The sequence below is a fragment of the Corylus avellana genome, chromosome 2, assembly GCF_965113065.1.
Source record: "Corylus avellana chromosome 2, dhCorAvel1.hap1.2, whole genome shotgun sequence".
In the NCBI taxonomy this organism is placed as follows: Eukaryota; Viridiplantae; Streptophyta; class Magnoliopsida; order Fagales; family Betulaceae; genus Corylus; species Corylus avellana.
This window is the reverse complement of record NC_142491.1, coordinates 8,181,559-8,192,495: the sequence shown is the minus strand read 5'-3', so window position 1 is coordinate 8,192,495 and position 10,937 is coordinate 8,181,559. Positions and strand designations below refer to the sequence as shown.

At 35.3% G+C, this 10,937-nt stretch overlaps 2 protein-coding genes across 2 annotated transcripts; one reads left to right on the top strand and one right to left on the bottom strand.

Moving 5' to 3' along the window:
- The first annotated feature begins 852 nt into the window (after positions 1 to 852).
- LOC132168020 (UMP-CMP kinase 3) lies at positions 853 to 7,171 on the top strand. Its single transcript, XM_059579088.2, has 10 exons — positions 853 to 1,090; positions 1,967 to 2,029; positions 2,252 to 2,303; positions 3,625 to 3,742; positions 4,394 to 4,550; positions 4,729 to 4,809; positions 4,944 to 5,051; positions 5,146 to 5,217; positions 6,189 to 6,241; positions 7,004 to 7,171. The coding sequence occupies exons 2-9, from the start codon at positions 2,000 to 2,002 to the stop codon at positions 6,195 to 6,197; spliced, it is 627 nt and encodes a 208-aa protein (XP_059435071.1). The 5' UTR covers positions 853 to 1,090; positions 1,967 to 1,999; the 3' UTR covers positions 6,198 to 6,241; positions 7,004 to 7,171.
- Positions 7,172 to 7,950: 779 nt separating this feature from the next.
- LOC132163073 (Ribosomal L18p/L5e family protein) lies at positions 7,951 to 10,617 on the bottom strand. The gene is made up of 2 exons (XM_059573273.2): positions 10,370 to 10,617; positions 7,951 to 8,659 (listed from the first exon to the last, which is right to left on the bottom strand). The coding sequence occupies exons 1-2, from the start codon at positions 10,535 to 10,537 to the stop codon at positions 8,264 to 8,266; spliced, it is 564 nt and encodes a 187-aa protein (XP_059429256.1). The 5' UTR covers positions 10,538 to 10,617; the 3' UTR covers positions 7,951 to 8,263.
- Positions 10,618 to 10,937: the final 320 nt, after the last annotated feature.

Below are 10,937 nucleotides of genomic sequence, written 5' to 3'. Positions count from 1 at the left end.
CTATTCTTATTCATTTTTCCAGCATTCTCCCCGGCCCCATCAGTTTCTCTTGCAATTACATTAGTTTTGACCTATTCAGATCTCTTTCTTCCAAGCATCGTTTCGATTCGGTGATCACTACACCAATCGAAACCTGTAAAGACGATCTATCCAGAGTCGACGTGACCAATTCCATCTAAGTTGCCACGCGGTGCCCGAAGATTTTATCAATGCAGCCACACTCTGCCATGATCTATTTATTGAGTCAGTGGCCACATGATCGAAGGATTCAAAAACGCTTGTACCAATGCCACAAAGAACACTCCCATTGAAGCCTCCACATGCCTATATGCTCCGCCATAATTTTTTGCTACTCCACCCACACGGCCACACTCCGCCACTCTAATTTCACATGTCATCCATGCATTGACATGTTTTCTGCACACATCATGCGCCACATGTCATCCAAATAGGCTGTCATGTCAGCCCTAATGCAACATCAGCTTTGGCACTACATCAATGCTGCTTTGAATATATTAAGAGGGATTCTGACAAGAGGCAAATTTACTGTACCAACGAGCTCGAAACTTGTTTGCGGATGGCATTAGATATTTTATGGTCGAAATTAAATTTTATAATATTTACTAGTGCAAATAATAGTGCATTTTTTAAAAATTTTAAATGATGTAATAATATATTACATATATACTATTAAATAATATTGAAAATTTAATTTAAATCAAAAGATGAAGCGAAGTGGAGAGGATGTTTTTTGGAACCCCCTGATGGCTACACCATGTATAATTATTAGTGGACGACCGACGACCCTAGTCAAAGTCGGCTAAGTTTAGCTTAGGACATACTCAAAAGTCTTCGGGATCTGAGAGGGGTTTTAGCCGTTACAATTACGCAAAGTCGCGAACCGCGTACGGCGTATGATTTACATGAAATTCCCAAATCTACCCCCCACCGATCAAAACGCTCAAATTACGGTCACAGATTTTCTTTCCTTTGATAATCAGTTCTGAGCTCCAAACGCCTCTATTTAAGGCGCGCGGCCTCATTCTGAACCGTGTCTCCCCCTCAGATCTCTCTTGTTCGGCCGCTCTCGGTAAGAGCTTCAATATCTCTAAGGCTTTGATCTCTTTGAACTTTGCGAAATTCAGTTAATTTGTGTAGCACTTTCTTTTGGTTGGATTTTTGATCTTGCATTCCTCTGGTTTTGCATTTGTGATTGGATCTTTTGATTTCGCTCCCGTTTGGTTTCCGAGAAAACAGCGGGAAAAGTAAGGAACTTTGAAAATTGTCAAGCCGTGTGCTTTATTTGCTTCTACGTTGCTAAAAAGTGGAACATTGTGGTTAGTGAATGGTGGATCTGTGGAGATTTTAATGAGTGCTGGTTTTGAATGGAATGATCTGGCTTTTTGCTATTTGGAAGATCTGAATTATGCATGAATCATGAGGATCAAAGTGAATTTCTTGTTATTAATTGGATATAGTCGTTTTGGCAGAGAACAAACGTAAAAGATCCTTTGTTTATATAGATCTGATACAATACGTTAGTTGATCTGCTTGGCTGCATTTAACTCTTGCACTGCGTTTGGATGTTGGATGGAGCTTTGTAGCTCCACTAGGACTGGCATGGCACACATGTAATTATTAAATATATATATATATATATATATATATATATATATATATATATATATATATATATATATATATATATAAACTAACATGCATAATAAATTTATAGACATATACAGACATGTATGTGTGAATATATGTTTGTATATAGATACATATGTGCACTAATACATACAAAAATATTTGTGTGTTTTTGTATACTGCCATATTAAAAAGAAAAAAAAAAAACATAGAAATTTCTTAACCAAGTTGAGATCAGCTAATAGTTAATTCTGTTATGTAGCAATAGACATTAGATTTTTTGTATTTGTTTATTTGACTGCAATATTTGCTTATGCAGATAGCATATTCAAAAACAATTTAGTTGGTGCTCATGGGAACTGCTGTTGAAGCTGCAAACAAGGTATCCCATTGATTTTGTAGCTACTGGCTGTTGTGGGATTTCTTTTGGAATTTGGTTATAGACTTGTGCTGATGAAACATCTGTGGTCTATGTGTGCCTTCAAACAAGTTTTCTATGATTGGCTAAAAGATAGCTGGTCCGCATGGAACTTCTCTTAACACTGAAATCTTTTTTAGTAGTAGGATATACATTATTTAATATGACACATTTATTCAACTGCAGGAGGCTAATGGAAGCATAGCTGAAAAGAAGCCTACAGTTGTTTTTGTCTTAGGTCAGCACCTTGCTCAAAGTGTTTTAGTTATTGATCTTTCCTATAGCTTATTTAGACTCTCAAGGTTTCTGCTTGTATTGGATATTCAGTTAGGTATTTCAAAATTTAAATAAATCTTTCACAACAACGCGACACCCCCCCCCCCCCCCCCCCCCCCCAACACACACACACACCCACACACACCCCACTCACCCAAAAAAAGGAAAGAAAAGAAAAGAAACACTTTCTCACCTGGTCAGATTTCTGGAGAAGCACGGTGCTGGAAGCACAAAAGAACTATAAAAGTCCTGACCTGGCATTTTTCTTGAAACATCAAATAAATAGATACATGAGCCTTTCTGACTGATTAAGTCATCTTTCTGTTCTAAATTTATGGTTAGACTATGATTTCTACATGATATGAAACATGACTAGAGAATAAGAATTGCACTTTCATTGGAGATCCTTGAATATTTTGGACTAGGATCTTGATTATATATATTTATTTATCTGGGTAAATTGCATAAGCCCCCCATGAGTTTGAAATCCATAACCTCACCCTTCACTCCATTTTTGGTGGTGAAGAAACTGCTTCTTGGGCCAGAACTCATTTTAGTCTTATATTAATGCCTGTGAATGTATTTAGTTTGGATCCTGAGATGCCTCTCCTTCCCCATATAGGGGTGATGCAGGTCATTCTATTATTGGCTAGATATAAATTTAGTGAACTTCAGAACTTTGAGGCTTTGGATGGCTTTACATTGGAAATCAATATCTTTCTTGGCTAGAAATTCTCCTACATTTTGAAAGAAGAAATAGTTTGTGTACTTTTGACTTAGTATATTTTTTTTAAGATTTTATCCATAACTGCAAATGACCATAATGCTAAGATTTGACATTTTATAATGACACTATATGCTTCTCTAATAGTTTGGCCTTTACTTTTCAACATTAACAATAATTGAAGTGGAAATTTGGCCATTTCAACAATGAACCTCCTCATTGGAAATTTGGCCATTTCAACAATGAACCTCCTCATTGAGAAAGAGTGGTTAGTCAACTGTTGGATCAATTAGATTTGTTAAAACTCTCTTTTTTGATCCAAAGCTTAAATTGTGATTCTCATTTCCTACTGCCAATGGCTCCTAAAATAATGGAAAAAGTCACAGGGAACGGTCTTATTAGTTCCTTTCAAAGAAGGTGTTAGCTTGAATAAGGCAATAAGTTTTTATTTTATTTTCCTTGTTTCTTTTGTTTCCAGCCAGTCGTCTTCCTTCTATTTCTGTAACAAACTTCTTGTAGACCTTTCTAAATCGATTTCTTGATTCTTTTGATTGGCCAGGTGGCCCAGGCAGTGGAAAGGGTACCCAATGTGCAAATATTGTTCAACACTTTGGTTATACCCATCTCAGTGCTGGTGATCTTCTCCGGGCAGAAATCAAATCTGGTTCTGAAAATGGGTACAATTTATATGAATTACTATCTATTGAACTATTCCCATTAGATTTTTATTCCCTCAGCTAATTATCCATCGAGCAACTGTATGTTTAGCATGATTACCTTCATACATAAAAAAAGAAGAAGAGAGAGCCAGCTTTATGGTGACCATTTATCTAGGCACGAAGTCTTTCAATGTTGTATCTTCATCTTTCAAAATTGTTTACTGCTGTGACTCATCAGTCAGGAAATGGTTTATTGTTTTTGCATGATTCCCTTGGGGTTTGGGGTTGGAAAGGAGCTCTCTCTCCCAAATCCACCTATTGCCATCCTCATTGCTAGGAAATGATTCATATGTTAACAAGATAGTTTTTGCAATTTTGTGTTGTGGCTTTGCCCACTATGTTCCATCGACCAGTATTTTTTGTTGTTGGGCATGCTTCATTGGTTCATCAGGTCTTTTGTGCTGCATGCGGACATTACAATTGGATGACTGTTTGTGCACTGCTTCGAATGTCTTTTTTCTTTATCATTATTATTTATTATTTTTAGTATGGTTCTGCTTAGAATTTTGACTTGGATATCGAATATTCTATAATGTTGCTTTTTTTTTTTTTTTCTGCTCTTTAGGATAGTAATTAACAGTTTTAACAGTTTCTCATATGGTCTTACAGTACCATGATTCAGAACATGATTAAAGAAGGAAAGATTGTTCCATCAGAGGTAACCATTAAGCTTCTCCAACGAGCAATCGAGGAATGTGGTAATGACAAGTTTCTTATTGATGGTTTTCCTCGTAATGAGGAAAATCGAGCGGCATTTGAGGATGTCGTAAGCCCTCTGCACAAGTCTTTCTTCTTTATTTTGATTTTGCTTGTTGTAGAAGACTTTCTCTGTTTGGAGTAGCTCTCTCTGAATAGATTCTTTAGTTGATATTTATATGAAACTACTATTGCATGATGCCTTTCTTTTTAAGTGCCATAATGTGTGATGGTTATGTGTTATGCAGACAAAAATCGAGCCAGCTTTTGTCTTGTTTTTTGATTGTTCAGAAGAAGAGATGGAGAGGCGGCTTTTGAGTAGGAACCAGGTTACCTTTGTCTTTCTCTCTCTGTATCTCTTGGAGTTAATATCCTTCTTTGGTCTAATTGTATCTTTTCCTGAGTTTTTTCCCCTGGATATTAATATTTTATTCTGTTCTTATCCTTTTTCTGCATAATGAAGGGAAGGGAAGATGATAACATTGAAACAATTAGGAAGCGGTTTAAGGTTTTCTTGGAGTCTAGTCTCCCTGTGATTGAGCATTATGATTCGAGGGGAAAGGTTCGAAAGGTAATTTTTTCTTGATGTTCCAACTTCAATATTTTTATTTTGTCAATCTTTCTGGATGTTCATCCAACTACTGATGTTGTGCCTTCATCCCCAGATTGATGCTGCAAGGCCTATTGAAGAGGTTTTTGAGTCTGTTAAAGCTGTTTTCACCTCTAAAAATGAGAAGGTAAAGCACCATAGATGTGCTTTGTGGAAGTTCAATCTACTTAGACTCTGTTTTGGAAGGAAACTAAAATCTGGAAAGAGAGTTTATTAGTGCTGTAAATGGGGCTTGTATAGTCTCAATACTTACATCCGTGTGCTTTTTGTAAATATAGTTATGGAAACGTATGCCCAATATGATGTAAATTTAGCTTTACTATAGTTTCTGAAATCGAAGTCCATATAAAACATTAACAATTAATAAAGTAATGCTAGAAACTATATTTTTATATCACAAATATTTTCCAATACTGACTTGGCAATCTTAACCAACCCTTGGTTTAGTCCTTGTTAAAAAGAAGAAGCTAAGAGTTGGTTGAGACTGTCACATCAGCATTGTGGAATATCTGTGGGATAAAATGTAGTCTATAGCATTACTCTTTTACAACTAAATTAATTTCTGTGGTACCAGTAGCAGTTATGGTTGGTATGAGCAAGGGGGTATAATCATGCATATGTATGTAATATTCAGAGAAGCATGAGACATGATATGTTGGGTGAAAAAACAAGTTTATGTTATATCACTCTTTTTTGTACTACTGGCATGCTAAAAAAAAGAAATCAGAAATAGGCTTTTATTCAGGACAATTTGGATTTAACATATCTAATTGAAATAACTGGATTGTGAATGCTCAAAAATTAAGTTGAATATATCAGTAATTTATGGAGAACATGTCTCTCCAAGTTCTATTTTTATTTTGCAATTCTTGACTTAGCCTTTTGTCCAAGCCACAACACTATTGTCTTGTACTCCATGTATAGGACAACGACTAGGTACTCAAAGTACAATAACGCAGCATATTGCGGTTTAACACTGCGAGAATTGCAGAAAAAAAAAGAAATTTGAAACTTTTAACTTTCTTTTTTAATTGAAGAACAATATGCAGCCGTTCAGGTGTATTGTTTCCTGTCATTGATGTGGTGTCTTGTTTGCAGGCTGACTGAGTACTGCATATCTACCTGAAATTTCAGACATTATATCTATTGAGGTAAAAATTTGATCTTGGACTTTTAAGAATTCTATATTTTTGTTTTTGGATAACATTGTTTTTGCATTCTGAGGTCACTTCAAAGGTTGAACTCGGTTAGTTACGTGCCTTTTTAGTTCATTTTCTGTTTAATACTAAGAATCTGAACCGAGACACGCCACTGAAATTATAAGTTGATCATGCTTTGAAGGCAATTTTGAAATAATCTATGATTAAGAAAACATTTTAGCATCCATTCTGATAATGGTCATCTTCTTCTAGGTAGATCATGATTAAAAATTTGCTATTCTTCACCCTGAAATCAACGACTTTTTTTTTTTCTCATCCAATTTTTTTTTTTGACATCTATGGTTCTTGTGAACTAGAGTGAATAGGTTCGTTTGATAAAACTTTTTAGATGGTGCTTTTCGCTTATTGGTTAAAAAAGAGTTTTAATATGACATAAATGTGAAAGTAGTTGTGTTTGAAGTTGTTTTTAATGCCTTTCAGCAGTGGGTTCAATCCTGTGAAGTGTAGTGATTGAAGATTGTAGTATGACCAACTTACTTGGAAATCTATCGATGCTGGAAAAGTAATTCATAGTTCTTTAGTAGAATTATGGTACATAGTATCGATAAGGGGTATTTTGGTCAGCTGCCATTTTGATATGAATTAACAAATTGTACACACACAGGTTCTTGACATTTGATATGAATGAACAAATTGTACCACTAAATGCTGCAGCTTGCTGATCACATATTTATATCGTTATTCTTGTTTCAGGTTATGGATTGTTGGCTGCGTATGATTGTATTCTATTAGGGATGTTATTGCCTCCCATTAATTCCTTATTACAGAAGATTGTAGTACCTCTATATCTTTACTATTGTGATTGTATTTTTAATATCATTATTAATAATATGGTAACAGCAATAAGGCTCCTTTATCGATTGTCCGACCATCTTTTCCTCTTTTCACCTTTTTTGGGTCGCTCATGGCAAGGAGTATAACCATACTGGTTGTTTTCTCTATTGGATCAAAAGACAGCAGGCTAGACCATAAAGGGAAGGGCTCCCCTTTCATCCATTGAATTCACTAAAATATTGAAGGGAAAGCTCCATATTATTTGGAAATTTTTTTCTTCTTATTTTTGAATGTTTGGTACGGCATAAACTATTGGTGAATCTTAAAATATTTATAGTTGACCAGGGAAAATAATCTTCACAAGGCATAAAATTACTTTTGCTTCTCATTTGTAGTCGTTCTCTCACACTCTAGGCAGACAATTGTGAGAGGGTTTCTTACAAGACATAATTGACCGAGCAGGTCTTAGATTTGCCTAAACACCTGCCCGGGTAGGTGGGCTTACAAAGTTCCTCTCGCAATTGCCTATTTAAATTGCAAGCAATATGCGCATACAATTACACTGAATTTTAATTTCATCTCCGAAGGCTATTCTCTTGAAAATATAAAAAATATTTAACCATTTTTCACACGAGCCGAACACATAATTTTTTTTTAAAAAAAAAACCATTATTAAGAACTGCAAATAAATAGCTGAAAATATTTTTGATTTTTTTAAAAGAAATATTTTAAGCCTAACAAAACGGAAAAATGGTAAGTGATGCTAATGCACATTCGTTAAACCGCGCAGATTCTATAAAATATAAAATGGTATTGGATTAAAAAGCCATATCCATTGGCCAGCAATGCATCCTTCTAGTTGGGGGCAAAGTATTCCACACCCTTCTTTGTTTGCCCCAAATTCAATTTGGCATTTGCTTTACCGAACAACTTCTTCCACTCCTCAAATAATTACCAAGTAAAAATCTCAAATACAGTTAAAAAAAAATAACAAAAGTGATTTTAGCTTATGCAAAAGTACGTAGTACATTAAGGGAGTGATCTCCCCCTCCTCCCCCCCCAAATTTTCTATTTCCTTCACACAAGTAGAGTTGAAGCATCTAAAAGGAACCTACAAACTTCCAAGCAGAGGGCAGAGCATCACCAGGTGAAAAGAAACTCCAAATCCTGGCATATATTTTAAACAAACATAATCCCATTCTCTCTAATGGTATCAATAACAATCCCCAGCTTACCCTCAATTCTCTCATCCTTTCTGGGCTCGTAAGACATCGCAAATACATCAGCTTCCTTTGACCTCTCTGCAATCAGCTTCCCTACAACCCGGCAGGCATTGTGATCAGTCAGTGATGGTAACGAAAATCTCAGATCCTTGGAGTTCGTAGTAGCAACAGATATCACTTTGCTCGTACCCCGGTGCATGACTTTGGCATGGACAAATCGCTTTGAAAAGAAGACATTTAGTAAAAATGGTCTCATGTACATATCTGTCCTCTGTTTCCATGATTTCTTATTTGGTCTTTTAGCAGCCTCGCCTCGAGATCTCCGAGTCCAGGCAGCTTGAATGAAAGAATCCTACAGGCACCAAGTGAGTTAGCAGCTTTCTTCTATTTACTAAGCTAGATTGGAGTGTAGACAACTTATTTAGAGTAGAATCCATCAATTATTTTAACAATTAACAACTGGAAATCCGAATGAACCAACTACAAGAAGGAATGACTTCTAAAGAGGCAATCCCGTAGAAGATCACGACTCATGCTAAAGTTTGCTTTCCAGTTTCCCTAAAACATTGATGGTGGATGTCTTTTTCAATTTAATGACCTATTCCACATGTTTTAGGGTGCATATTCCAATTGCAAAAAAGGCGTTTATTATTAAACAAAATTGCTTCCAAATAGACCATGATAAATAAACAAGCAGGCCAAAGATCTAGAATGTGAAGATAAAGTCGGTCACCAACTAAGAAACATATGTAAAGGTCAATTCTTTGAGTGATAAAAATAAACAGGAACAAATTAAAATTATATTTGGGAACAGCGACGGGAGTACCTCCGAGTATACTTTTCATCTCAGCAGGCATTGGAATGAAAGAACAACAATACATGGTGACCCATCTCATAATGAGTTCTATAAGTGAGGGAAAAGGTGAAGGCAAAAAAGTGAAATAAAAAATTTATTCTTCAACCCTTAGAATTGCTCTTTCTAAAGATTTTCCATAAATGCAATGAGCTACTCTTAGGGGTTACTCTAACATGAAAATCACTTGAGGCTTTCTTTGCCAGGAGGTAAGTAAAGAATAGTGTATGAAAACTGAAAAGTTGTTCTTTTCATATGGACATTCTATCAATATATAGATATGTGTTTGTAGAGTGCGCATGTGTGTAACTATACAGTATATCCAATATATATATATATGTGTGTAAATTTTTTAGAAAATAGAATGGGAAATTCCTTAGCTTTCTTTTTAATTCCAAGTACAACCTTAAACACGATAAGTTATACTAACTGTCATAACAAAATTGTGGGATGTTGTTCATCATTTGCAATGGCCTCCTCTTGTCAAATTTGTCACCTTATCCTGTCCAAAAAACAACTCCCATATAGTGCAATTCATCTAACATCAGCTGTTTCTTTTCCTACTTAGCACAACATTTCTATGTCATATAGCAAAGAGTTTCTATGGATGTACAATACTGACAAGATTACTACAAAGGATATAACCTATTTTCTACAATATCTGTTCGATTCTACATAGACCAGCATCTTGCAGACCATTCACCTTTCATTTCAAAATATCATGCCATTCATTGTCTCAAGAATTTCAACAAGCATTAAAGCCACATTAGTCAGAATTTTCTTCTCGGCATCTAATCTACACAATAGCAGCTTTCCCTTATAAAATCAACACCAATTTATTGTTTACTCCACAAGAATGAAATTAGGATGTATACTCTGTCGTCTAACTAGTTTAATAGGCAAGCTCCATTGGGCTACTACAAAGCTTAAAAACCACTGAGATGCCGAAAAGGTTCAAGTTTTCTTTTTCTGATACCAACTGAGTTTGTTTATTACAAGAATTAACTGGGTTTTGAGCTAAAATTCATTCAGTCCATCATACATACCCAGTGCCATAAACCACTATCTACAAATTGGGTTTTCAACAATTTCTGACATTCTAGCAAAACCAAGGAAATGGGTCATTAAAATGGACTCTTGGAGAGTAAAAAGATCAAGCAAATCGTCCTAAAAGAGAGAAAAAGTGAGGGATTAGCAAGAGTTCCATACCTTTTTGAGTGTGGGGATAGGTGGGTGCGTGATGGTATTGGAGATGCCAAGCTTGGGAAAGGAGCATGTCCAAGAAAGCGAAGTGGGTTTCACTGAGCGACTTGGAAGCAACTCGGTTGGAAGAAGCATCGATGATGAGGATGACGGAGGGCTTGACACGCATGCCATCTTTGAGTCTTTAAGCTCTGCTGAACTCTCAGATTTTCACGATAGATAGGATTCTTCTCTTAGGCCTCCTTCGCCCACTATATCGTTCAGACGGGGATAAAAAAAAAAAACATAAAAAAAAATCTATATATAGTTATATTTCTTAAGGTAAAATTATATAATGAATATAATTTGATATTGAGTTTAAAAATAATAATATATTATCATTTGAAATATATCTAAGCAATAAAATTTTTCACATGAAAAAAAATTAGTGTCTAAAGAAAATCCCAAATGGGGTTTACAAATATCTTCATTATTCTTTCCATTTTGGAAGAACGATGCTTAATATATTATAATTTTGATGGAATAACGTTATTTAGTAGACTCTCATACAATTATAATGATGTGACAGAAAAAA